Here is a 27,865-nt window from a genome sequence, read left to right as displayed (position 1 = left end):
GACTGAAAGTCATAGCAAACTTGATAAAACAAAAGAAGTAAACAGCAAATCATTAAATAGGTGAACAGTGAACACTCCATGGTATTACTCGATTAATTTTTCGTTAGTTGTGAGATTTTATATATTTCAATTATTTAGATTCCACCGCCATGGAATGAATAGATGATGCAGCTAGAAAATACCCAGCCATCTCAAACTAGGGGAAAATATGCATCTTGTCCTCTACAAAAGTACTTGTAACTTAACTGGCAAGTGAGTCCAAGGGGAATTAAACTCTTAAGCAACATTTGCAAATGACCCTTCTAGCATCTAAAGACTCTTAAGTCTTCGAGTTTTATGCACACATTGATCCTTGTCCATATACGAGTTTCTTTAGCAAAGTCAAGAAACCAACCCGCTTACTCTGAATCAGATTTTGCGGTTTGTTTTGCTCACTGATTAAAAACTTGATCACGGGGAAAGTCAAGTGCAATCGAAAGGGTTCTACATGCCTCGGCTTCTCTGCCTCGAACTCGCCTTGAAAGATAACTCAATGAGATTAAAAGGCATCCGCTCTGCCTATGAGTCTGTAAGCAAATTCTTATATGGTGGGATGCTACGGTGACAGCGACCCACAATTCCTTATTGCCAGTACAGAGTACACAACCCGATGCCTTCTCACAAAGTAAACCCCTCTCCTGGGCAGCTCCACAGCTTCTTCACAGGGCGCCAGCACCTCTGTGACTTTTCTGCTAGTACACCTAGCTAGTCATCAACTTCTTCTGGCATGCACGCATGCCTGGCCTTCACTTTACAGTCTCAATAAGCCCAGCAAGACCGTAACACTCTCAAACATACAGACATTTTGATTTCCATTGGAACCTGCGCCTCCTTTCTGGCCCTCCTTAATTATCTTCTTTGCTCCACAACGGAGACTTTCCGTCAAAGATGCAGCTACCACATTTTGGGAGACAACGCAACACAGTCGACCCTATGCAGGAGGCATCACAAGAAGCCTCAACAAGAGGCCTATTGGTGAGTTCAGATCCCTGTCCCATTAGCCTTAACTCACAACTTTGTTGCTCAGGGTTGGGAGACAGCATGAGCGAACAGAGCCTGGTTCTGCAACAGTCGAAGAAAACTCACAGCCTGGCTGCTTGTCTCTTGCCACAGCTTCCTTCCTTCGGGAGGATGTTGTGTGCAGCTGCCTCACATCCCTGCTTGCTGTGGATTGTCTTAGCCTGTTGCCGTTTAAGATTGTCTCAATCTGTCTTCAAAGCAGTGCTGCCTTCCTGCTTGGACGGCACAGCAGAGCTGAGGGTATGTCCACATTGCAATCACAGGGTTTGGTGGCTATTCATGTAGACATAACCGTGCTCATTTTAATCTAGCTCGTACTGGAGCAATGATGCCGCAGCAACACAGGCTGGAACCCTGGGTAAAGACCTGGACGACTAGCTCAGTGCTGCTGCACCTTCATTGCTTTAATCACGTACCTCCATTGCAGTGTAGACGCACCCTGACAGACAATAGCAGGGGGAGCTGGGAAGGGGTTTTAATCCATGTCTACAGTATGCAGACATGGCAGCAGACTACGCTGGCATAACCCCAGAGCAGACACATCCTACAGTGGGGGAAGGGGGTTTCCCATCACTGTAGGAACACCGCCATCCCAGTGACAGGAGCTAGGTCAACTTAGCTGCGTCTACACTAGGGGTGACATCAGCCTAACTACAGCATTCAGGAGTGAGTTTTAAGTGTAGACTGGGTCTTAGTTACACAACCAGGACGAAGAGGTTATACAGGGGCCACAATAAAGAGCAGGTTAGAAAAGAGGCTTATTTACAACAACAAAAATAATCTGTCAAGCTCTATTGAGGATCTTATTAAGCGATGTTTGTTTGGAGTGTCAGGCAGCTGGGCCTTGAGGTGTTTTCCCAGCCTTCACCCTTCAGTCCCCCGGCATCGCGTCCTCCCTTCGCATCCCGTCGGGTTTGCTGCAGATCCAGTAGCGCTTCGTGGAGCACCATGACGAAGTGGCAAAGCCGTCGCTCAGGTACGCACAGTCACCTTCTCCTCTTACCGTAAACCTGTGACAGACACGCCCTGGTGATAAGAGTCGGGCAGGGGCCAGGCACGTGCCCCCACGGATGGGCCCATCCAGTGAAACCCCCCAGGATCGCCCCCTTCCTGCACCAATAATTCCACTCAAACTCTTCCTGGCAAGAGGGGTGGGAAGGAAAAGACAAAGGTTGATCTCCAGTAGGGTTAAGGAACGGTCTTCTGTCCACACTGGCAATGCAAGACACCTAACTCTTTTAACATAGCTGGGTTACAAGCATGGTTATTTCTGCAGCATACCTGCCACCTCACTGATTGTCCTGCGGGATTCACCAGCAGCCATTGGCATTGACTCCGCATAGGCACTGGAGCGTCTCTTCCTACCCTTTTTTCCTCTAGGGAGGAGGAGGAAGGGTTAAGGTCCAGATTGTGAAAGGTATTTAGGCACTGCTTCTCTGCTCAACCGTGCATGGCCTAAGTTACTTAGGTGCCTAAGGCACTTTTGAAACACAGCCTTATGTTCCTAAGTTATTTAGGCTTTGAAATGCTGAGTAACGCTTAAGTACCTTTAAAATCTGGGCTTAAATCCCCACTGAACTTTTCAGGAAGTACCATGGGTCTCTCATTTCCACCTAAGCTGCCAGTTAGAGGGTTGGAGGGGAAGCAGCAGCCCACTGATCTGCTAGGTCAGCAATGGAGACGAACCCCAAAGACTAGGGGGGAAATGTCACAAAGAAGAAAAGTAATCAGCGTTATTTGGGGAATAACACATTTTTTTGATCTGCCCAAATTCAGCCCTTTTCCCATTTGGATCCCAACAAAGTGACTAGCTAGAAAAAGGACTCACAGGTTGTTGAACTGTTCGCCATTCACCCATCCCCAGAGCTGCGCCGATTCTCGCTTCAGGCCAATCCAAAACTCAGAGACGCCTTTATATCGCATAATGAACTTCTTTAAAAACAAACAAACAAAAAACATTATTCATTATAGTCTGTAATGCTGTTGAAGCAGTTAAACTATTTTCAGTCACTGCTTCAAGGGGACCTGCTGCCTAAAACAAATTGCTTTCCTACCATAGATGGTCCCTGAATCTGCAGAAAGCCTCACACATTAGCTATGAACTGCACAGTTCAGCTCCACTTGTGTTCACTCTGAAACCTAATGGTATCTAACTCAATGTTAACGATTTTGCTGCTAATTGTTTTAATAGCAACATGCAGTTAACATGCTGACTCACTGCTGTTGGGCACAGTAGCAGGTATCTGGTGGGGGACTGGTGAGGATATCTGTTGGGGGAGTGGGGCAGATGTCACTTGTCTGCAAGACTCATAGACTTTAAGACCAGATGGGACCATCATGATCTTCTAGACCTCCAGCACATCATGGAACCGCACTCACCCACTCCTGTAACAGACCCCTAACCTCTGGCTGAGTCACTGAAGTCCTCAAATCATGATTTAAAGACTTAAGTTACAGAGAATCCACAATTTACTCTAGTTTAAATCTGCAAGTGGCCCATGCCCCGTGCTGCAGAGCAAGGTGAACTCCCCCCCAGGGTCTCTGCCAATCTGACCTGGGGGAAAATTCTGGTGACCAGTTAGACCCTGAGCGTGTGGGCAAGACCCACCAGCCAGACACTGGGAAAGAATTCTCTGTAGTAACTCAGAGCCCTCCCCATCCAGCGTCTGCTCCAAACGTTGGAGATATTTGCTACTGGCAGTCACAGATCGGCCACACGCCATTGTTGGCAGTCCCATCATCCCATCCCCTCCATCAACTGATCAAGATCCCTCTTGAAGCCACTTGGGTTTTTTGCCAGCACTGCTCCCCTTGGAAGCCTGTTCCAGAACGTCACTCTGATGGTTAGAAACCTTCATTCAATTTCAAGCCTAAACTTGTTGATGGCCAGTTTATATCCATTTGATCTTGTGTCTATATTGACGCTTAGCTTAACTCCTCTCCCTCCCTGGTGTTTACCCCTCTGATGTATTTAGAGAGAGAAATCCTAGCTCCCTGCAGCCTCCGTTTGGTTAGGTTAAACAGGCCAAGCTCCTTGAGTCTCCTCTGGTAAGGCTGAGCCACCATACCACGGACTTTGGAAACAACTGCTTAAAAACAAAATGCTAACGTCTCTTTCCTCCCCCACCCTCTTTCTGCACCCGTTCTGTTTCCAAAGTTCCTTCCCACCCTCTGAACTGCTGGGTGAGATCTGTGCACAGATCTTCCCTTCAGTAACTTATGGGACCAGGAGGACATGGGCAGCGCATAACTCCTGCATTTGGGAAGGCTGGGTGCGCCCAGACCATGGCCCTGCCCCGCCCTCTGCCCCGAGGCCCTGGGACAAGATCATGCCAACATGCTGCTTGGTGCCTATACCAGTTTTATTTTTTGTTTTTCCCTACCAGGTCTTTCTCGGTGTCGATCCCAGCCAGGGAGGCATTGAGTGAAGAGCAGAAGCTCTGACTGGAGTCCCAGGTCCCCTCGGCCTCAGAGAAATAGTAGCATTTCCCTCTGTACCCGACCCAGCCATCCAGGCAGCAAGGAGCAGGGAATCTTACATTTAGACGGACTGGGGTGGAGACATGAGGCAGGTTGGATTCGGGTGGAGATTTCACTGAAGTTAAGAGAATAGCAGCGATAAGAGACGTGTCCCTTTGCTTTCTCTAAATTCAAGGGAGAAATCTATAGAAAGCTGATCAACGTGTATCGTGGGTAGCAGCTTTCTGCGCCAATGAATCAGCTGACACTGAGACAGGTCACGTACCAGGTGCAACCCCAGATCTGCCTGTTTAAAGGCATTTTTGTTGTTTGCTTGGGGTTGATTTGTCCTGTGGTCTAACACACTGTTTCCAGCCTTCCTCTTTGTACAGCCCTTCTGCCCAGCTACTGAATGTTTCAGAAGCTTTCAGGGCCAGATTTCCAAAGCTCTCAACTTCTAGACAGCAAAATAAGCCACTGGATTTTCAAAACGGGCTCGGCACGCTGGGTGCTGAACATCTGGCCTGAGCATTTTAAAATCCAATCCCATGAGTCTCCTCAGCCTTCCCATGGAGGGACTGTCCCCACGAGCTGGAAAAACGCTTTCCGCCAGAAGGGCTGTGTCATGAATATAGGGGGAAGGGTAGCAACCTTTATGTATGCCAGCTCATTCAGAAGCATAAAATCCCTCCTTTGCAGCTGTACTGGATTGCTTTACCTGTAAAGGGTTAAGCAGTTCAAATAACCTAGTTGGCACCTGACCAGAAAGACCAATGGGGAGGGGAGAGGGGATTTATTTTGTTGTTCTGTGTGTTGTTCCCTCTCCAGATGGAGGGAGAAGCCAAGCAGGTACAAAACCTCCTGAAAAATATACCTGGAATAATCCATCTAAAACCACAGAAACTGAGTAGGGCAAGGAAATGTGTTAGGTTATCTCTTGCTTTGGCTTGTGAATTTCCCTATGGTACAGAGGTAGTTTCATTCCTGGTTTTGTAATTGTGAAGCTGAGCCCAGGGGGAATCCTCTGTGTTTTAAATCTTTTTATTACCCTGTAAAAGTTACTTTCCACCTTGATCTTGCAGGTGGTCTGTGCTCACATTGCTAAGGCAATTGGTTGGTCATTTATTCTCCAGCCTCCTCAGAAAAGGAGGTGAAGGGGCTTGGGGGGATATTTTGGGGGGGGATAGGGATTCCAAGTGACCCTTCCCTGAATTTTTGTGTAAATCACTTGGTGGTGGCAGCAATATACCAACCAAGGACAAGGAAGGATTTGTGCCTTGGGGAAGTTTTTAACCCAAGCTGGTAGAAATAAGCTTAGAGGGTCTTTCATGCGGGTCCCCACAACTGTACTCCAGAATTCAGAGTGTGGGGGGGCCCCTGAAAGCTGTTTTAAGCCAGCATCTCTGTTAAAAGGCCAGTGCTGTCATAATATTAGAGTGGGCAACAAAAGGCACCAGCACAGGCAGTGGATGGAAGTAACCCACATCTGTAATTTCTGGCCTGATTGGTAACTTCTGATGTGGAGGGGGAGGCACAATGGCAGCCCACCCCTCTTGCCACTTCAGCCAGGGTCACCTTTCTGGTGACTGCGCCAGGCACCCTCCAGCAACTCCCTCTTGACCAAGGCACCCCGGGCAGTCACCCATGTCGCCCACCCTTTAGGCCAGCCCTGCTAGGATTGGCCTTAGGGAAAACGGCACACTGGGTGAACTTGTATTTTGGTGCCCTGGCCTCCCACTGCCTCTGCCAGTTCTCCACCCCTCTCATCGCCCCTGGCCCCCACTGCCTCCCCCAATTGCCCCGGCCCCCACTGCCTCCCCCCAGTGCTCCTGGCCCCAATGCCTCACCCACACCCCTCCCCATCGCCCCTGGCCCCTACTGCCTTCCCCAGACCTTTACCCATTGCCCCAGCCCCCTGCTGCCTCTCCCAGACCCTCACAGATGATCCTGCCCCGCTGCCTCCCTGGGCTCCCTTGTGCACACCCCAGACCCCACTATCTTCCCCCCCATTACCCCCAACGGTCTCCCTTAGCTCCAGGCAGGCCAGGCCAGATGTGCTGTAACAGCAGCTGCTGGCTGGCGAGGGATGCGAGTCCCCACTCAGCCCCCCCACAGCAGAGAACTGGGCTGCCAGGCCAGTCCCGCTTCCCTGCTCTGGGGCGCCACCTAGTGGGACTCAGGCAGGAGTGCTTGCTGCTGGTGCCTTTCCCAGGCATGTCCCCCTCAGCTGTGGGGGAGATGTGACCCCCACATGCCTCCTCCCCAGTGCGAGGCAGCAAAGGTCGACAACTCACCGTGCAAAAGTATCAGAGCAACAGCAACAATCACGACTAGGACTACCACGCTGACGGTCAGCGGCGCTTTCCACCCGACAGCTCTCTGGAGTTTGCTGTTAGGCAGATCACCTGAAAGAGAACAAACCCCATTCAGGTCCCTTAGGTTGCCTGCGGCGGTGGCACCAGATGGATCCAGCACCACCAGCATTGTCTTGCCATTAGCCGGCCCATTGCCATGACAACTGGCTTCCCAGGTGGAGAAGAGATGGTAAAGTATTGATGCTGCTGGAGAGATGAGGACGTGCTCCTGGTATGGAGCCCCTCGCAGTCTGACACACAAAGGTCTGTACTTCAACATTTAATACAAGGAACCAGGTTTACATACAGCAGCAGGAAAGCTCTGGCTAATCCCTAGGTGTCACTGACTTTGCACTTCCACAGCCCCTTCCCCTCCAATGCCTGCGGCCCTCTGCCACCACGGAAGTTATTTGCACACCCTCTAGGCGGTATTGTTGTCACCATTTCTCAGCTAGGGAAACTGAGGCAGAGAGAGAGGCAGCTTGCCCTGGATCACAGGGAGTCAGAGGCACAGGCATGAATACATAACCATGAGCTCATGATTGTGGGTCCAGGGCGTTAGCCACAAGACTGTCCTTCTGCCCCGTTTCCTTTTAGCTTCCCTAAGGCTCCTCATCCGACTATTTCTAAAGTTTGTTATTTTGGCTGGACGGAACTAAGGCACCAAAAGTGCAGCAAAATAAAGATTATTTTCCTCCCCTTCTCCCACACCCATAGGACCCTCAATGTCAGGATTATTTCTGGCTGTTTGTAAAGGGTGTGCAGACCCCTGGATGGAGGATGCCGTTGTGCTGTTGGAATAAATGACTGTGTCCGTTCAGTGAAAACTGTTTTGGGCAGCAGTTAATGGTTTCTTTGAAATCCCTTCAATCACGGAACAGAATGCTCGACCAACGTCAAAATATTCCAGACAGAAGCATTTCAGACGGCCCAGCGGATGAAACCACAGGAGCAGGTGTGCATTTGCTGCAGGTCTACACAAACTTGTGTTTGCATAAACAAGCTATCCAGTCCTCCCTCTCCCCCCAGCACACAGCTGGTCTCAGCAATCTCCAGGGTGGGATTCTGGGTGAAACAGGTGCAGCGATGGCAAACTTGACTCACTTGTCCGTAGCATAAAGCAGAGATAGAAAGAACAAACCCAGTCAGTCATAGGAACGCTAGCCGAGTGTAACACAATCTGTCAGCCGGTGGGATTGAACCTGGGACTACTGACCACGAGCCTCTGTGCCTGAGCTAAAAGCCACCTGCCTCTTAGCTAAGGCTGAAGCAGACTCATTAATCTCTAGGTGGTCTAGGTGCCATCAGAGGGCAACAGAGCACCACACCCAGCAGACCTGGGTTACAGCAGCCCTCAAAAAGCGAGCGCTCCCGCTACACAACCATCATCTCATGTCTGCGCTTGGAAAACAGCAGCTGTGCGTACGAACTGCGGGGCCTGCATGTAGGAGCCTGGGACCTGGGACCCCTGATGCCAACTGGCAGTATCGGTAGGGTTGCCAACTTTGTAATACTTGAAAAACAGACACTCCAGCAGGAGTGCTGGAACCTCCCCTGACTCTCCTTTTCCCCCGGGGGCCCACCCCTGCCCCACCTCTTCCCTCAAAGCCCCGCCTCTTCCCCCAAAGCCCCGCCCCTGCCCCGAGGCCCCATCCCAATTTGCTCTTCTTCCCCCCCCCCACCATTGCTCACTGCTCTTCCCCTCTCTAGTAGGTAGGAGGTGACCCCGGCTGAGTAGGGGCTCATGCAGGTAATGACCCGGCACTTCCTCCACCAGCAATAACCAGACTTTGTGTGTCCGGTCAGTAGATCAGACTGGACACTGTTAGGTCCCCTTTTCAGCTGGACTTTCTGGTCAAAAACCAGGCATCTGGACACCCTACATACAGACATAGCCTTCACGCTGTTCCTGCTCAGTCAAGCGTCAGTTACCTTGTCTTCCATCGGGTGACAGCTCCGAATCCATGGGACCCACACCTTTTGTCACCTCTCTTCTCTCACCAAGACAGATGAACGCTGGGGTACAGGCCCTGGGCTCTGACCAGTTCCTCTCTAGCTGCAATTGGGTCCAATTTGGAGCCAGCAATCAACTTCAGAGATCCCCGCGCCAGATCCTCTGCCTTTGGCAGCTACTGGACCGAACTGAAATCAAGAGACAGAAATAGTCCCAATTTTCAAGGGTTGGCTGGTTTTCTCTGCACCCAATTCCTTCCCCAGCCCTGTCCGCATATCCAGAGGCATTAGCAGTGTAATGAACAACCGCACATTGCCTCAGAATCCTGGATCTCCCCCCCGCCACCGGACCTCAAAGGGATTCAGAAACTAAAATGGATAGACAGTAATTATACACGGTTCACCCACCACAAGAAGAGAACTGCTCCTGACCACATGCAACTAAAGGGGGATTTCAAGGAAGCTGGTTCCCATGCAGGGAACCAGGGTAGCTGGAATACCCCTCTCCTCTTCAGGCAGGTGACACAGAAAAGGAAACCACAAGCAGCCAGAGATTCCATTTACTGTAGATGCTGCTTAATAATAACAACTCTCACCACAACTTACAGTTAATAGAAACATTTTGCCTGGAACTGATACCGCCCAGTTGACTATCAAGATAACTGCTCTGGCTATTGGCAAGAGACTTGCATTATTGAGAGCTTTAAAAAAACAAAAACAAACAAACAAAAAACCCTGCACCCCACAGACCCCAGCACCACCGTTTGTGGGGCTGCAGGTAGGGAATCACGTCCTACCGATTCCTGGCTACAGCACCACAACCCTGCCTTCCGCTTCTCAGCCAGCGTCAGATAATGGCAACTCTCAGTCATCAACCGGGGGCTTCCCAAGAAGCGGAATATGCTGTATTGCTAATCTAGGGGCTTGTCTATATTAGAGAAGTTGTAGCAGAGTAACTAAATCCGTTTTAACACTGATCTTCTAATTATACTAGTGGAAATCCCTAATGTAGATGCTCTTCAACTGGTTTAATCTGGAATTCAAACAAAACCCACTCAAGGGAGACAAACCATTTTAGGGCCTCTACCAGGAGCAGCAGAAGCACCTTAAATGCCCCCCCACCCCCGCCCCAGGCACCTGAACATTGGCCCTGCCCCCTGTGCAAGGCTCCGCCCCCACACCACCCCTTCTCCCTGAGCCCCTGCCCTCACACTGCCAATTACCCCAAGACTCCATCCTTTCCCCCACAGCCCCACCCTTGCATCACCCCATCTCATACGGCCCCATCCCTTCCCCCAAGCCCCCATTCTCACACCGCCCCTTCCCCGAAACCCCACCCCCCACTTGCTCCTCTCTGCCCCTCCCCCTGCCACTCGCCCTTACAGCCTGTAAGTGGGTCAGTATAGCCCTCCCACTTTTAAAAGTGTGGGGGGGAGGCCCCCTGCCCGCCCCCCAGTCACCTACATTAGGTATTTGTCTCAGCATAACTAGATAAATTTTGAAAGTCAATTTAACGTAGCTGTGGTATCTTTGTGGCCAAGATGGAGTCTGCTCTGCTGGCAGTTCCGGCCAAGAAAAGGCGCGCACCAGAACGCAGCAGGGAAAGTCCCTTCCACCCCATGGGCACCTGTTCCACACCCCCAGGTGTAAACACCCCCTGCTGAGCCCCCTACCCCGCTCCCTGCAGCACAGCGCCCCCTAGCGCTGCACTAGGGCATTGGGGCCAACACTGACTGCCAAGGCAGAGCACCCCCTGCTGAGCCCCCTACCCCACTCCCTGCAGCACAGCGCCCCCTAGCGCTGCACTAGGGCATTGGGGCCAACACTGACTGCTAAGGCAGAGCACCCCCTGCTGAACCTCGTACCCCGCTCCCTACAGCACAGCCCCCCCTAGCGCTGCACTAGGGCATTGGGGCCAACACTGACTGCCAAGGCACAGCACCCCCTGCTGAGCCCCCTACCCCGCTCCCTACAGCACAGCGCCCCCTAGCGCTGCACTAGGGCATTGGGGCCAACACTGACTGCCAAGGCACAGCACCCCCTGCTGAGCCCCCTACCCCACTCCCTGCAGCACAGCGCCCCCTAGCGCTGCACTAGGGTATTGGGGCCAACACTGACTGCCAAGGCACAGCACCCCCTGCTGAACCCCCTACCCCGCTCCCTGCAGCACAGCGCCCCCTAGCGCTGCACTAGGGCATTGGGGCCAACACTGACTGCCAAGGCAGAGCACCCCCTGCTGAGCCCCCTACCCCGCTCCCTACAGCACAGCACCCCCTAGCGCTGCACTAGGGTATTGGGGCCAACACTGACTGCCAAGGCACAGCACCCCCTGCTGAACCCCCTACCCCGCTCCCTGCAGCACAGCACCCCCTAGTGCCATGCTGACCCTGACTGCAAGGGGAGAGCACCCCCTCCACAGCTACCTGTACAGAGGAGAGGCAAGGAAGAAAGCAGTAAAGTGAGCCCAGGAGTGGCTTCCTTGGGAGCGGGGTGCAGGGAGGAAGGGCTTGCCTTCCCTTGAAAGTAGATTCTCGAACGTGACGGCCAAGCGTTCACACATGGAGTAGCTAATCCGAAGCAGTCATTCCAGAGTAGTTATTCCACGTGGAGACAATCCCTAGAGGGAAACAATCATGCGGGCAGTGACAAGCATTTTCCCACCATAACAAGTGTAGTAGGATCATATAATGCCTGGAACACTGGCCCACTCCCCCCCTCCTCCCCCCAGCTGCTCTCTGTAGGAATGTGCTACCTGTAGCAGGGAGAGGTAGTGAATTGTTATCACTAGCAGTTACTGATACATAGGGGTTGTTATGTGCTGACTTGTCCTAATTTGCTAAAACTTGACAGTGGTGTGGGATGGAAGCATAAAGTGTCCAGCTTCCAAACGACTTTGCCTGGATTCATATTAGTGGGACACAGGACATGTGGAGGATAATTTAAACTCTTAATTTCCTTAGGGTTCACCTTCAGTATACTTTTGTGCTGGTGCAATCTCTGACCATTACAGTTCATCAGGTCAGAAGGCAGACCCAGGCAGCAATGCACACTTGTCCTGTTGTCTTGATTGACAAAGGTTTTGTAGATTCCTGTAAGCCCCTGGGGTAATATCTCATTAGAGATGAAAAGGCTTGTTCAGCAAGAGATCTTGAAATCTGTAGGGTAAAGATGAGCCTAGGCTGACCAGAGTGCAAGTATGAAAAAGTTGGGATGGGGGTGGGGGTAATAGGCACCTATGTAAGAAAAAGCCCCAAATATCTGGACTGTCCCTATAAAATTGGGACATCTGGTCACCCTAGATGAGCCTGATGGGTTTGTCTCCATGCAGCTATATTACATTATCTGGGTAGAAAGGAGAGAGAAGTATTCTGGATTTCCTATAGCCCTGACTGAGGGCCATCTATGTTCACCCGACTTTTTTCCTGGCAGGAGGAGTTTCTATCTATTATATTACAGGGTCAAAATATGGCTGCCATTACGCAGAGGCCTTAGTGGTGGTAGAGGTGAGAAGAGGGCCAAAAAGTCCTTTCCCTCCCCCAAACACTTACTCCCCAGTTCTCCTGGTGGCCCAAGGGCTTCCCCTGGCTTCCACCAGCACAAACACCACTCCTACCACCACTGCTTGAAGATGCACCACCTTCTCCTCCTTCCCACCACTGCTCAAGCTTTGGAGACATAACTGAGCCTGCAGCTGGTAAAATGCTCATGATCTCTGTAAAACATGATGCAGGATGATTAGAACTGTTCCTACTGAGGATCTCGAACTCAGACAAACCTTAGTGAGGCAGCAAAGAGTTCTATTGAAAAGCTGACATGGGGTTTTTGGGGAGGTGAATAGCTCTTTAGAGGTTCAGGCTTCTCCCGTGAACAAACGAACCAGTGAATCAGCCTAGCAGAATAAACAAACCTACCCTGCTATTTACATTGGGAGGATAATTGATGCTGAATCCTGCAGCTGACAGAATGGGATATAAACCAGTATCGCAAAGAACAAATATTTCACTGCAGTGTTTTCCACGGAAATTGAGATTGGGGGTGTGTGTGTGTTCAAAAATACAAGGGGAGAACCGATGAGGGATGAGACTGTTAGGGCAAAGGTGGGCTCTATGGCACCATAGTAAACCCTGAAAAATGTTCCACAACCATTTTATTAGATTTAACTCACGTTTTTAAATCAGCACCCAAATTAAAGTTGGCTATACAAGCCCACTGTGAAGCACTATGTCTACATCCGTCTTGGTTTTTGTTGTAATTTTGCACAACTCTGTTAATGAACTTCTCAAATGCAGGGCATTCATTTTTGGTGGCTTCTCACGTGTCCGGTACTTCCAGTCCCTCATGATATGCTCATGATCAGGCAGAAGGCGACTTCTTCCAAAACACAAAATTCTAGTCCATGAGGAAAAAGGACGTTCAGCTGTAGCTGTTGTGACTGATGGCAGAAAGAGATGAATTCCTGCTTCTTTCATTGCAGGAAACATAGCACAAAAATTGGATCGACCCATTAGTGATGATAAAGAAGAAGTTGAAATCAAATCTACGTTTGTTCATTGTAGGAAATTCCACTCTGTGTTCAAATTCTCTATTCTGTCCTGATCACATGGCAGCCCCATTGCTGGTAGAGCCTCACTCCACTCAATTGTCGGTGTTTTGTAAGACAGGCATCTGTAAAAGGTATGTAGAGGCCGATGGAACCCAAAAGGTGTTCTTGTAGAGCTGTAAGAATCAAGTCAGTGTACTTCACTTTTTCAGCTGTCTTAACACACACTTCTTGTCTTCTTCATTTAAGGAGTTAATATAAGTGCCCTAATTAGCCAACTTCTGAACTGACGTCTTTGCTTCTTTCAGTACGTTTTCAATGGACCTCTCTCTGATTGATTCAAGTGTAGCTTCCAGTGTGGGACAGAGATCTACTGCTGTTGCAGCAGATGCCTGGATGGCATTGTGTAATGACCCAAGTGGTTTCAACAGTAGACTTCAAAGAGAGAGAATGGCAATAGTCTTCACTGAATTTAGCAGAGAAAGTAATTCACGAGCCCCACTACTTAGATCTGTCCCATCTCGGTAGATACTTTCCAAAGCCAATAAAAATGGTTGCAGTCATTTGAAGACAACAGCCAAGGATCCCTCATGAGAAAGCCAGTGGATTTTCCCAGATTGGACTACTTTGAACTTCTGTCCCAATGTATCATCTATGTTTTCCAAGACGTTTAGTCCTTTCAGACTCTTGCTGAAAAAGAGTATAATGAAGACATTAAATGTATAGCTTTTTAAATGCCTTTTGAAGATTCTGCAGCTTTTACTAGTTGGAGTAGATGGCCTCTGCAGTATGTTTTGGAGAGATCAGAGTTACACTTTTCTCTGAGCAGAGCTTGTGCTCCATTACGTCTTCCAGAGAAGTTTGCAGCTCCATCAACCACACAAGCAGCCATCTCTTTGGGGTTCAATTTACAAACATTTAACTCTAAGACGTGGGTTTCAGAGGTGCAGCCGATGTGTCTTCTATAATCTGAAGATCTAGAAATTCATCTACTGACCTACCACTGATATCAAGATGACACAGGCAGTGATTTATTACTTGACTCATTTGCATCAGTGCATTCATCAGCAGCGTATGCACATTCTCCGAATGTGGTGAGAGTCCTTCACTTTTTCAGCTGTAAAGTCTGTTTCACCACATGCTTCTAACCAGTCAGTTGAGTTTCTTGCAGAAAGACAGCGAGCATTTGCTGGTCTTGGCCAGAACCAGTGTCCAGCTTCTGGATTAACAAATGTCAGTGCACTTAACACCGACCTCCAGTTTGTAGTGTCTGGTATCTCTTGCTGAAAGAGGAAGTATGATGTGACAGCCATGTTTGGTCACACAAACTGTGTTGTGTGTCCAGCATTTTTATCAGCCTCATTAAGTACTTCTAAAATTGGCTTTAACGGTGACTGGCTTATAAGGCTTTCTGCATGTTGATGCAGTTCAGAGGATTGGTGTTTTGCAGCCTTTTCATATAGTTTGTCAGCATTGGCTTTGCTGATCAGTCTGGCAAACCAAGCTCCTCCACTTTTACTATATAAATCCACGGTATGCTCACATCCTGAATTCTGTGTGCAGTCCTGGTCGCCCTATCTCAAAAAAGATATACTGGAGTTGGAAAAGGTTCAGAGAAAGGAAACTGAAATGATTAGGCGTATGGAACAGCTTCCATATGAGGAGAGATTAAAAAGATTGGGGGATTTTCCAGCTTGGATAAAAGACTAGTAAGGGAGGGGGGAGAGATATGATAGAGGTCTATAAAATCTCAATGGGTGTGGAGAAAGCGAAAAGCTCCCTCACATAACACAAGAACTAGGGGTCACCCAATGACATTAATAGGCAGCACGTTTAAAACAAACGGAAGTACTTCTTCACACAACACACCATCAGCCTGTGGAACTTTTTGCCAGGGGCTGTTGTGAAGGCCAAAACTAGAACAAGATTGGAAAAAAAATTCAGTTCATGGAGGATATGTCCATTGATGGCTATTAGCCAAGATGGGCAGGCATGCAACACCATGCTCTGAGAGCCTCTGCTTGCCCGAAGCTGGGAGTAGACAACAGGGGATGGATCACTCAATAATTGCCCTGTTCTGTTAATTCCCTTTGAAGCACCTGTCAGAAGACAGAGTACTGGGCTAGATGGACCATTGGTCTGACCCAATGTGGTCGTTCTTATGTAAAAATTAATTATAATACAATAAAAATGTTTAGTACAGAAACTCCCAACACCAGCCAAAATTGATCACTTGGGCAGCACAGCTCAGTCTGCTGGATCCCTAGGCAGAGTAGGCGAGTTCATGTTGGGGAAATTTGGGGCAGGGGGTGTACAGCCCCCTGGGGGGGAAGGTGCAGGGCAGGCCCTGTTTCACTGCATTAAGTCTCCCGCTGCAGCAGCCCAGTAGCGTCCATCAAAGAGGAGCTGCATTGACCAGGCACTGGGATGCCTGTGCCTTGAAGAACCCAGCCCTGGGAAGTGGATGCTGAGAGGTGCTGTCTGGGGGGAGAAGGGGAAATAAAAAAATCCCTCTGCTCCTCCCACCCTATTTTTTGCAAACACTGGTGTCTCAGTCCCACCGGGGTAATTGTTACCCCCTTTACCCTCATTGTGCCAGGGTTTTGCCCTCTGCCAGTGCCTCGCCCTGGACTCAACTCCAGCTCCCCCCACATCCCTAATTTTGCTCTTCAGCCCCTCTCCTAACTCTGCCTCCAGTTGCTTGACCCCCCCCAGTCAATTTCCGCCCCCTGCTCAGACCCCGGTCACCCCCCTCCTCCGATTTGCCCCCTTTTAGCCCCTGTCAACAGCAGCCCGCAGAATCTTCCCGCTACCAAGCGCAGGCTGAAGGGCAGTGGCTTCCGCAGATGTTCCTGAGCATGTTGAGTGCCCCAAATTCCTCCCTGCAAAACACAACAGTCAGGGCTGCAGACACCCCCGCCCTGCAGCCGCCCTTGCAGCGCGGGTCGCGGAGCGCGCCCTCCCCCCAGCAAGCAGCCTCAGCTCCTGAACTCCGCGGAAGAGACGCAACAACCTCCCGCACCGCAGTCCAGCAAAACGGGGCGTCTCCACCCGCAGCAAACTCACCCGCTGCGGTGGGAAAGGAGCCTTTGCAGGAGCAGCGATGCAAACAAACCACCATCTGCAGGTCAGCTGAGCCAGGAACCGCAGAAAGAAAAACTAAAAAAAGCCAATCGCTGTATCCTGCTGCGATATAAACAACAAAGCAAGACTCCAATTAACTCCCTCCCCTCCAGACCGACCAAAGGCCACACCTCCGTGCATCCCCCATTCCCCCTCTCTATTGCACAGACACGCCTCCTTGCAACTGCCCCGTCCCTCATGCCAGGGGCTCTGAGTGTCCCCAGATCCCCCATGTCCCCCAGACCAGGGTCTCCCATTCTTCCTCCTGCTCAAATTCTGCACAGTCACGTATGGGTGACTCATGTTTCCCTGTGACTGGCTGTTCCCTGGGTGACTGACTCAGTGGGGCAGGGGTAGGATGAGCACAGGATAAATACTGAGAAAGGCCCATTGGTGCCAGAGGCAGCATTGTGCCTGCAATAAACTCTGGATATGTCTACACAGTAACTAGACACCCATCCCTGGCTCCTGTCACCTCACTCAGGCTTGCAGGGCTGTTTCATTGCTGTGTAGACATCTGGGCTGAGACTGGAGTCCAGACCCCAGGACCCTAGAGGTGGGAGGGTCCCAGAGCCAGGGCCCAAAAGTCGACACAGCAGTGAAACAGCCCCACAGCCCAAGCCATGAGAGCCAAAGGCAGCTGGCAGGAGTCAGCCATGGGTTTTTTTTTGCTGTGTAGACATACCCTCACCGGCCTCTAGGCCAGTGGCTCTCAATCTTCCCAGACTACTGTACCCCTTTCAGGAGTCTGACTTGTCTTCTGTACCCCCAAGTTTCACTTCTCTAAAATGACTTGCTTACAAAATCAGACATAAAAATACAAAATGTCACAGCACCGTATTACTGAAAAATTGCCGCCTTTCTCATTTTTATCAGGGAATTATAAAGTCAATCAATTGGAATAGAAATATTGTACTTGCATTTCAGTGTGTAGAACACAGAACAGTATAAACAAGTCATTGTCTGTATGAATTTTTAGTGTGTACTTTGCTAGTGCTTGTTATGTAGCCTGTGGTAAAACTAGGCAAATACCTAGATGAGTTGACATACCCCCTTGAAGAGCTCTGTGTACCCCAAGGGGTAGATACATGTACCCCTGGTTGAAAACCACTGCTCTAGGCAAACACCGATAATCCCATGGGCTGTGGTATAAGAATTTACAGACCAGATTAGAAGGAGGGATACTGGGTCCCCAGGGCAGTACAGAGGGACACACAGCAATAACCCAAAAGCACCTCTACTGTAAGGAGAGAAAACAGATGCGGGGCCCACACTCCTCTCCTCAAGAAAGCAGAGGAGATCAAGCAAAACCAGGGTTGTGCCCTTCCCTCAAGTGGGTGCAGCTGAGCACCACAGGGTGGCTTGTTTTTTATTTATTACAGCTGGGGAGAGGGGAATTCCAGGCTACTCTCTCATGCCCAGTGGCCTCGAAATGTGACCAGGGCAGATTTGGGGGCGGTTCTCCCACCTGCCTCATTCAGACAGGCAGACTAGATGACCACAAATGGTCTAGGTATTAGGGAGTCCTGCCTTGAATGACACACGCCCATTGGCAGCGGGTTTTACACAAACTGTTTCCTAGACAGCAGCATGGAGGGGAGCAATTACTGGCTGGTGGGTCCATTCTTGGCTTGGAGCAGGGAGTATGGGCTAATGGTCAGAGTAGTGTTTTCACCTGGGGCTCTGACTCATTGACTCCAATAGAGCGACTGCTGTTTTACACCATTGGTTTGGGAGGGAATACACAGCAGCTGTCTAAATACAGAAGTCACCAGCTGGGGCCCCTCCCAGTCCTGTGGTTTCCCGCGTATTATGCTGATCACTGTTAGTTTGCTACACTACGTTCTCTGATACCCGACAGACCAGGTCTACACCTTGTCCAATCAGGGGACAGTATGCTAATATCAGCCAATCACCAGGCTTCCTCCAGGCTAAATCGCGGGCTTTTGGCCATGCAGCTGCCTAGCTTGGACTATGGGGTATTCCTGGCCGCTTGTGCTCAGAGAGGGGGCAATGGCGGGGGGGCATTTGCGGGGGATGCTGCACAGAAAGAGGGGTCTTCAAGCAGGTAAGCTGTGAACTTCCTTTGTAGCAGTGCCGTGAGAGGGCCTTGCCCCCCTCCCCGCCTTAGGATGGCTGGTCTGTGCTCAAGGAGGAGAAGCAAACAGCCCTGGGAGTGCTAGGGCTCTCTATCCCCTCGCGCCAATATGATTTCTCTGTTTCCTTTTGCTGTTTCCTTTGCGCACGTGTGTCAGTTTCAGCTGCTCCTTGGCCCCTGTTGGAGAGGGGAGTTTTAGAGAAGCCGCAGATAATCCGCAAATCCGGGGATAATCCTCTTTATAGCTGCAGATGTCCGCATCCGCCGATGTGGTTGTGGTGTTTACTACCTTGCAGACCAGATGTGGATCCCATTTTTGTAACCGTGCAGATCGCTACCACCTCTCTAGGGCGCTGCTGCGGATACCTACGTGGAGTGCGGATCAGGGTCGGATACCAGTTAATTATCACAGGGCTGCAGATCCAAATTATTGTATCAGCTCAGGGCTCTAATGATCGGTCTTTATTTCAAGCTAGTCCAGGGTCCCTCTGAGTAACCTCCTGGTTTCCAAAGCCTGCTTCTCTTCCAGCCTGCGTGTGGGGGGATCCGTTCGGGTTTGTTTTACTGTGCAGCCTATTGCAGTTATCAGAGGGTTAGCCGTGTTAGTCAGTATCCACAAAAACAACAAAGAGTCCGCTTATGCCCAAATAAATCTGTTAGCCTTTAAAGTGCCGCCGGACTCAGTTGTTCCTATTGCAATTGGCTCTCTCCTCTTATGTTTGGCTCCCAGAGCCAGCCAATGGGGTTGCATTAGGTAAGGTCATGACCCGGCTGCACAAGTTCCCGGGAAAGACAAGGCTCCAAAAGTTTAGCCATTTTCAGAAGGAGACAGACGCGCTTAGCAGCTGCTACCGGGACCATGTGGGGACTGAAGACGGGGATCTTTCTTGGGTCTCTCTGGCTGGCTGCAGGGTGCGGACAGGTGGCAGGTGAGCAGGGGGATGGGTAATGGAGGCGGGGGGGGGCCACAAGCTCGAGTCATGACCCCCCCACGCACACTGTCCGGTAGCCCCCTCCGGGAAAGCAGCAGCCCCCTCCCAGGCCTCTTAGCTATTCCTCTGCACCATGTCACTGAGCAATCAGGGGTGAGGGATGTGACCCCAAATATCTCCCCCTCCATCACGCTGCATGCACCGGTGGGGGTGGGAGGGGTGGCAAGCTCCTGGCCATCTTGGAGTGCCGTGTGCTGGAGCGCAAGAAAGTGACAGCCCCCTGGGGAGATCTGACTGGGGAAGGGGATGGGGCAAAGTGCTGGGTTCATAGCGCAGGGGGGTGGGAGGGATCATTATTTCAGACTGGGGAGGTGGGAATGGAATTTTCCTGCTGGGGGTAGCAAGCTGCTCTGGGTGGGTGGAGGGGGTGGTCCTTCTGCCTGTTGCAGGGTAGCAGCTAGGGAGTAGATGGGGGGGTGGGTCTCCATCTTGCTGTGGGAGGTGGACAGGGAGTTGGAGGTGTGGAAGAAGGTGTCTTTCCCCCCATTGTTATGGGGAGAAGGGAGGGCTGGAAAACAAGGAGTTGGGTCTGTACTTGTGAGCAGGTGATCTCAGCTGACAGGCTGGGCTAGCGGATGGTAACAGGTGTGTGACACACACACACAAAGACGTACCTACGTAACCTGGCTGACACCTGACCCAAAGGACCAATAAGGGACAGGATACTTTCATATCATGGTGGGGGGGAAGTCTTTTGTTTGGGCTCTTTGTTTTGGGGGTTGTTTGCTCTTGGGACTAAGAGGGACCAGACATCAATCCAGGCTCTCCAAATCTTTCTGAACCAGTCTTTCATATTTCAAACTTGTAAGTAGCAGCCAGGCAAGGCGGGTTAGTTTTATCTTTGTTTTCTCAACTTGTAAATGTTCCTTTTTGCTGGGAGGATTTTACCTCTGTTTGCTGTAACTTTGAACCAAAGGCTAGAGGGGGTTCCTCTGGGCTTTATGAATCTGATTACCCTGTAAAGTTATTTTCCATCCTGATTTTACAGAGATGATTTTTACCTTTCTTTAATTAAAAGCTTTCTTTTTAAGAACCCCTGATTGATTTTTCCTTGTTTTAAGATCCAAGGGGATTGGATCTGGACTCACCAGGAATTGGTGGGGGAAAGGAGGGGGAATGGTTACATTCTCCTTGTGTTAAGGTCCAAGGAGTTAGATCGGTGTTCACCAAGTTCCTGGTGAAAAAGCCTCTCAAGGCTACCCAGGAAGGGGAAGGTTTTGTGGGGGAAAGAGGGTGTTCCAGGCACTGAGGAATCTGGATGGTGGCAGTGAACCCAGATCTAAGCTGGTAGTTAAGCTTAGAAGTGTTTATGCAGGTCCCCACATCTGTGCCCTAAAGTTCAGAGTGGGGGAGGAACCTTGACACTGTCATGGGTAAACGTGTGTGGGGGTGTGGGGGTGTGGGGGTGTGGGGGTGTGGGTGTGTGTGAGTGAGAGAGAGAGAGAGGATCCAAAGCATTCACTGATTTCTATGGGCCAACTTTGCGTACCGGGGCAGGAGATGGGGGTGTTTGTTTTGCAGGGGGAGGTGTTATACCAATTATATTACACTAGTAAAAACAAGCAGGATCTTATTAAAGGGGACAAGGCAAAGATGCCACATTTATTGTCAATACCATAATAAAATAAAAGATAACAGCAAACAATGTTTGGCTACTTATTCCTATGATTACTTTTATATATATATCCATTCACACAATCATTCATACAGGTTCTATATAGATATTATAGTTACCAGCCTAAAGTTGCTTGTGACAGAATACTGGCCAGGTACCCTGTACACAAGAGTGGAGCCGAGTCCGGGTCAGGTGCACCTGATGCTCCTGGAGGCTGGCAGCAGAACCATAGACTCAAAGTCCTCAGTCTTTAGAGTCCAGTTTTATAGGGATTTTTCCCTATGTTAGTTTATGGGAGTTGTTTCATTCTGCTGTTGCTTGATCAATCAGCAGATGGCTGGCTCCATTCTGTAGGTGCTTGGGGTGGATTCCAGTTCGCCCTCCGGGGGTCATCTGGTTGATTCCACTTGATACCTTCTTCGGCCGACACTGAATTTTTCAGGCTGGTAACTCCCTAACCATTCATTCATCATTTAAACTAGGCACTCATTCACATACACTTTTTAGCTTTAGATAAAAATGAATTTACAGAGGTGGGGGTCTCTATTTGTAGTAATTATACAGTTTTGCCTGAGGCATAGGGTCAATTGACAGCTTGTGCGCTGAGTCAATTACCCAATCTAGCAGCTTACAGAGTCAATTGACCAATTTAGCTACAAAGTTTCACTTAGGGAACAGGCACTTAGAGTCTATTGACATTTAACAAGTTTTATACAAAGTATCTCTTTGGCTTCACACAGACTCAGCTATTCCTAACAATAAATCATTACAAATTTACTTCTAACATAAACCTTAAGTTCTAAAGTATTAATTAACAATAAATCATTTCTCACATAAACCATGTTTAATATAAACCTTTAAATATCCCTACAGAGGGGCAAGGTGTGAGGGTGCCTCCTATCCACATTTACCCTCGCTTCTTGCTCCTCCCTCCCTCCCCCGCTCCCATCCCTGTACAATCTGGACACCTAAAGCCAGATTTTTTCAGAGCTGAGCTGCTTTAGGGATCTTTGAACTGTCCCACCGGGAGCTTCTGCTAACTCAATGTGACTTTTAGGGAGGTGATTACATGGCCCTCAGTGGGTGGAGCTGTTTTGGGACTGCAGCCTCAGATCTCTATCAATAGCAGGGTGCATTTCACAGTAGATCTGCCCTTCCCTTCTGCAGCTCCCAGGGGTGCTAGGCTGAGGGATGTCTTTTGGGAGAGCCCAGGGCTGGAGTGGCAGGAGCAGTTTGTCTCCCTTTCCACTGAGCATATTGCACCTATTCCATACACAATATTGCAGTCCTGGGTCCACTAGACCCAGCTCTGCTGGTGCCCTATAGCTCTTCTAGCTCTGGGCTCCCCTCCTCACCCAGTGCCCTCTATCCCCAGACCCCACTGCAATCACACCCCAACACACAGCTCTGCCCATTCCTCTTAATCCTAACCCATGTTCCCTCTGCTATTCCAGCCCCAGGCTCTGCCCCCCACCTGCTCTGCAGATGCCCCTGTGTCCTGACCTTCAGTCCCCACTTCTTTAAAGCTCTGGGCTTCCCGGCCCCCTCCCTGAGCTTTGTTTATGCCCCTCAACCCTGACCCACAGTCCACACAGCTCTGCCAGTGCTACTCTGTCCTGATCTGCAGCCCTCTGCCATCCACACTCCGGGCTCTTCTGGTGCCCCTCCATCACCAACTGCAGCCTTCTGCTATCCCAGCCCTGAACTACCCTGCCCACAGCCCGTTTTGGCGCTGCTCATGACTCCGGACCCGCACCAAGCCCGCTGACTTCCACTGCTTCCTTTCCAGGTGAAATCATTGGCTTCCACAAGAGCAGTTTATGATCCACTTGTCACTAATACACCTTTTCCTTCTAGGGCTCAGAGAATGTCCCTTCTATAATCTGTCCGTGCCTGAAAGCTCCTCTGGGCACGTTGAAATCAACCTGCCCAAGAATGCATCTTTTTTGTGTAAGATGCAGACCACTGTTGCGGCCGCGGCCTCCGACTCTGCTTGTCACCCCATCCTGGTGTTAACTAATAAAGGAAAGCAGAACTACTACAACAGCACGTACCGGGGACGGATCTCTGTGTCAGACCGACTCCTCTTTACTGTGACGAATGCAAGTGAATGGATGGCAGGAGAATACCAAGTCATTGGTGACCTTCATGGAACCTGCATGGCTCATATCAATCTGACGGTGCCTGGTAAGTTTCTCAGGTGACTTGCCTCAAAGTTTATGGCCAATGGGACTCCGTTTCAGTCAGCCTCTGCCCTCTCCATCCGATGTGCGGGAGTGGTGTATAATTCCCAGGGATGTCATTCAAAGCTGCATAGTTCTCCTGCCTAGGCATCCCTTGGGATGCTTTCCTGGCAGCAGATGAGCCAAGTGGGTAAGGTGCTGGATTGGGATGATTCCTGTGATCAGGGCTGGCTTAGCCCTACGTTTTCCAGCCCAAGAGCAAACCGCCCTGGTACAGGGGATAACGGTGCTTCCCCACCATGGGGGGATGTTGGGAGGATAAAGGCTTTAAAAGGACTGAGGTGCACAATACTACGGTGAGGGGCAGGAGGGCTAGATTAGAGCCTACATATTGCGTTACTGCTTCCTGCATGATGCTGTGGATTGCAGCCTCCCATCACTGGAGTCTAAATCAAGACTGGATGACTTCCAGGAAAAAAATGCTCTAGCTCTGCCACCAGATATGGGCTGGATGCTGGAATCCCTGGGTGAGGTTCTCTGGCCCAGGTTATACAGGAGATCAGATCAGCTGACCTAATGGTGCCTCCTTGCCTCAAAATCTATGCCCTACTGTTTGCCAACAGGTTCTGTCTCATTCCCACCGCCTCTATCGGACACTTCCACTGCCAGAGAGGGGGCTACCAGTCTGACTGGAGAGGGAAGTAGCCGAGGGATGCTTTCCAATGGCTCTCCCAAGGGGGGTAAGCGTTAATGACCTGAATCTCTTTACAGGAGCCTGATAATTTTTTACCCAAAACTTGGGGTGTTCGTGTCTGGATCCCAGCGATCACCCGCAGCTGGGGGCTGTCAGATAATTAGAGCCCTGTGAATATTTTTAAATATTTTATTTTATTTGGAGAGAATTGTGTGAAGTTTTGTTTTATCCACATGGTGGTAGCGGTGGGGGGGGGTCAGGTCCCTGGGGGAGGTGTGGAAGCAGGGGGGAGGCCCTGGGGTGGGCCAGGCCAGGCTGGACAAGGGAAGGGGTCTGGCTGTTGAGCAAGGGAAAGTTTGGAGAGTGAGCCTGCCCTGCACTCACCCTTCAGTGGCAGCTCCTGTCCTATAGGGCCAATCCCAGCTCCCAGCCTGGTTTGGCCCAGCCACCCCCATACCTGAGCGGTGATGTGACCCCATGTGCCAGGTCATGACACAGGAGTGGAGAGCCAGGCCCAGCCTTGTGAGACTAGTGCTGCCACTGCGGGGGTTGTGTGTGTGGTTTTTTTTTTTTTTTTTTACCACGGTGTCTTGTATTTGTGAATTTCTCAGGGCTCTTCATATAATTATTTATCCCCAGTGGAACAGCTTCTCCAGGAGGGACTGAGGGACCCTGCTCAGTGGTTACAGCACGTTCCTGAGAGGTGGGGGAACGTAGGTTCAAGTCTTTACTTCTCTCCATGGGTTTGAGCCTTGATCTCCCATGTCCTGGGTGGATGCTCTAACCACTAGACACTGCCATCTTGCTCTCACAAAAAGGACTGACCCAGCCTAGGTGCCTAACTCCAGGAGAAGATGCACGGCTGCGAATTGCAAGTGGAGGGAGGCACCTAGTCACAGCCTTCTCAGCATTTCTGACTCACTACCTTAGGCAGCCCGCTGCCTCACTCACTGGCTTGTGGGAATCCCTTTCTTAGGGGCCCCATGAATTATTTAGGGAGCCCGGGTGCCACGCTCTGGGGTGGCAGGGCACTGAAATGCTCAGCCTCTGTTCCCCTTTTGCACCTACCTCTAGGGACTGTGTTTTCAGACTGTCCCCACAGCCACAAGGGCTAGAAACCTTCACTGAGAAACTAAATGAAAGCAGTGAGTCTTCTCTAATCACGGGACTCCAGGAGCTGGGGATTTAAGGAAAGCACCAAATATCATGAGGCAGCAACACAGGCTTACCCTTGCTGTAGTCAGTGACTCTAATTACCATGTGTTATTTACCTTGTATGAATGGCCAGGAACCCGTGGTGTCAGGTGCTATACAAACACAGATCTTTATGGCAGAGACCAGCTTGTTGTTTTCAGTAAGGCTCACTCTAAAGTATTTATATGGTCCCCATCATGTTAATATCTGAGCACCTTGTATTTGGCTTCACAACATCCTCTCTGATAGGGCAGGGTGATTATCCACAATGTGCAGAGAAGAATTGAACTCTGGTCTCCGAAGCAAGGGCTCTAACCACTGGGCCACCCTCCCTCTCATGGCAGTTGTGTCTAAACTGACTCTTTTCTTCCCTTTGCTTTCCAGAGCCAAGGGGCCACTATGGTCTGTGGGCCTCACCGGTGTTGCTTGTTGCCTGCTGCTTTCTTTGCATCCGCTGGACATGCGGGGGAGACAGACCAATAACCCACTATGGTTGTGAAGAGGAAGGGATCTCCAATTCAGCAAACTCACCCATTTGCATGTCGACCTGGGTCTTGCAGCAGCATGAGGCTGGAACCCAAGAACCCAATGGAGATGCTGGTGAGGGGATCCCATTGAATGGAGAGATGGCACAGCCCGGGGAACTGAGCTGTCTGCACCAACATAGCTGAAAGGCAGCACTTTAATAGCATTGAATGGCTGAGGTGCAGGCGCCTCCTGTGGGTGTTGGGTGGCTGGGATCATCACACTAGCTGGTGGCTTGAGTCTGGATGTGGCTTCTCCCCATGTAGGGCCAGGGATGCCCTTGTGTTTAATGCACCGGGCTGGGACTTGGTGGAAGAGCCAGGTCTCCCGACTTCCTGTCTGACTTTGAGTGAGTAACTGGAGGGAGGGATAGCTCAGTTTGCAAATTGGCCTGCTAAACCCCAGGTTGTGAATTCAGCCCTTGAGGGGGCTACTTAGGGATCTGGGGCAAAATCAGTACTTGGTCCTGCTAGTGAAGGCAGGGGCCTGGGCTCAATGACCCCTTGGGGTCCCTTCCAGTTCTAGTAGATTTTAACTCAGGGCTGTATAGTCAGCTCAGACTGTGGGGCTGGGTGTTAGTTCAAAGGATCGTGGAGCTACTGAACTGGGAGCCAAGCTCTTCTGAAAATCTGGCCTTTCACTGTCCCATTCCTTAGTTTCCCCATCTTTAAAATGAGATACTTCTCCGTGTACATTATAAGCACTTTAGGGGAGGGACTGTGAGTGTGTCCCAAAGATAAGCCCTACACAACTTTTCTTGACCATTCTAGTAATTCAATGCCAGGAAACAGGCTTTGGGCAGCCATGATTTGTTTCTTGCCTGCATCCTATCTGACTTTTATTAAAAGTATCCATGTCGCAATTGTAGCCTTAATCATAAGTAAATGTGATTGTTTTAAAGTGGTTTTATTATTGTATTTATCTCTGTGCCTCTCTCCCCTGTCCCTCTTGTCTGTAGGAATATCTATTTAGACTATAAGCTATACAGCAGAGGGAGTGTCTCATTTATCTTTGCACAAGGGGGCACTGATCTCTGCTGAGTATCTTTTTAACCTATTGTGAACCTTCCTGGCTTCTTCACAAGCTCCAACTTGCAGTGGAGTGAGTATTGGCTTCAGCTCTCCAGGGGTCTCTGCTGCAAACCTCTCCCTTCGGTTTGGTCTGCTGCCCCCACCTTTTTTTTTTTTGGTTCAGGGCAGAATATTGGACTAGCCTTGCCGGGCTAGTATCCTAATGCCAAATAGCTAAAATCACCCTAATTGGCCACTCAGAGTTGAAAAAGGTGGGAGCTGTCTTACCATGTTCTGTGTGTATCTATCTCCTCAATATATGTTCATTTCTATGGATCCAAAGAAGTGGGCTGTAGCCCACAAAAGCATATACTCAAATAAATCTGTTAATCTCTAAAGTGTCACAAGTTCTCCTGATCTTTCTGTGGATAAGACTAACATGGGTGCTACCCTGAAACCTTTAGCAGAGGGGGATCAAATGTCTCCTGGCCCCTAGCTGTCAGTATTACACACTTTCAGTCTGTTATGCCAGGGTAAAGCAGTCACTCATCTGACTGTTATTGGAAAGCAAGTTCTAACACCAGGGTGTAAAGTGACTTACTTAATTCACGCTCCCATGCCCAGGGCTGCTCTGCATGAGCCTGCCCCGCTGCCATTGCAGTTTGGGTTATAGCACGTCCTTACCAGCGCACCCCCTTGCAAGCCCTTCAGCATCCCAACTGGGCTTCTCCCCCCACTTACCTTGCTCTTCAGCTGGGCCACTTTACCAAACTTCTCCCCCTTCTGGGGCACGCCACACCCAAAGCCAGCACAAAGCAACAAAAACTTAACCTCTTCTCTGGGAAATCAAGTTCAGCCTCAGATCTGCTCTCTCTGCTTGCAGGTGAGCAGGGGTCTTCCTTTTAAGTGTCTCCCTCCAGCTGTCTCCATTCAAGCTGACTGGGTCTTCACTACCTGCTTCCTACCTCTTCTACCCTAATGCACAGTCCCCAGAAGCTAGGAAATCAGCATCAAACTTGTCATATTGCAGGGATTCAAATAACCCCTGGTATAAGTCATTACCCCC

The 27,865-nt window shown here is 50.2% G+C and overlaps 2 protein-coding genes across 4 annotated transcripts in view; one reads left to right on the top strand and one right to left on the bottom strand.

Moving 5' to 3' along the window:
- Positions 1-11: 11 nt before the first annotated feature.
- LOC127032731 (C-type lectin domain family 2 member D-like) overlaps positions 12-27,865 on the bottom strand; it is a 41,479-nt gene continuing 13,625 nt past the window's right edge. For both annotated transcript variants that reach the window (XM_050920190.1, XM_050920191.1), the window contains exons 2-6: positions 8,805-9,014; positions 6,813-6,923; positions 4,443-4,654; positions 2,888-2,991; positions 12-2,069 (exon numbers count right to left, since the gene is read on the bottom strand). In XM_050920190.1, coding sequence (XP_050776147.1) covers positions 1,931-2,069; positions 2,888-2,991; positions 4,443-4,654; positions 6,813-6,923; positions 8,805-8,838 — 600 coding nt within the window. In that variant the 5' untranslated portion in view covers positions 8,839-9,014 and the 3' untranslated portion in view covers positions 12-1,930. The remainder of the gene's footprint in view (positions 2,070-2,887; positions 2,992-4,442; positions 4,655-6,812; positions 6,924-8,804; positions 9,015-27,865) is intronic.
- LOC127032722 (uncharacterized) lies at positions 18,513-27,192 on the top strand. Of its 2 annotated transcripts, none has more exons than XM_050920166.1 (4): positions 18,513-18,556; positions 23,051-23,380; positions 24,000-24,116; positions 25,649-27,192. In XM_050920166.1, the coding sequence occupies exons 1-4, from the start codon at positions 18,526-18,528 to the stop codon at positions 25,933-25,935; spliced, it is 765 nt and encodes a 254-aa protein (XP_050776123.1). In that variant the 5' UTR covers positions 18,513-18,525; the 3' UTR covers positions 25,936-27,192. The 2 variants fall into 2 exon arrangements, with proteins under 2 accessions (XP_050776123.1, XP_050776122.1); XM_050920165.1 differs by lacking the exon at positions 18,513-18,556 and adding an exon at positions 19,326-19,515.

Source organism: Gopherus flavomarginatus, chromosome 12, assembly GCF_025201925.1.
Source record: "Gopherus flavomarginatus isolate rGopFla2 chromosome 12, rGopFla2.mat.asm, whole genome shotgun sequence".
Lineage (NCBI taxonomy): Eukaryota > Metazoa > Chordata > Testudines > Testudinidae > Gopherus > Gopherus flavomarginatus.
The sequence above is the reverse complement of the archived record's forward strand: the minus strand, read 5'-3'. Positions and strand labels throughout refer to the sequence as shown.

Coding starts and splice junctions, on each gene's coding strand:
- LOC127032722 (XM_050920165.1), top strand. CDS start 19,446: ATGTGGGGACTGAAGACGGGGATCTTTCTTGGGTCTCTCTGGCTGGCT. Junction 19,516..23,050: donor AGGGTGCGGACAGGTGGCAG/GTGAGCAGGGGG, acceptor TTTTCCTTCTAG/GGCTCAGAGAATGTCCCTTC. Junction 24,117..25,648: donor CAATGGCTCTCCCAAGGGGG/GTAAGCGTTAAT, acceptor TTTGCTTTCCAG/AGCCAAGGGGCCACTATGGT.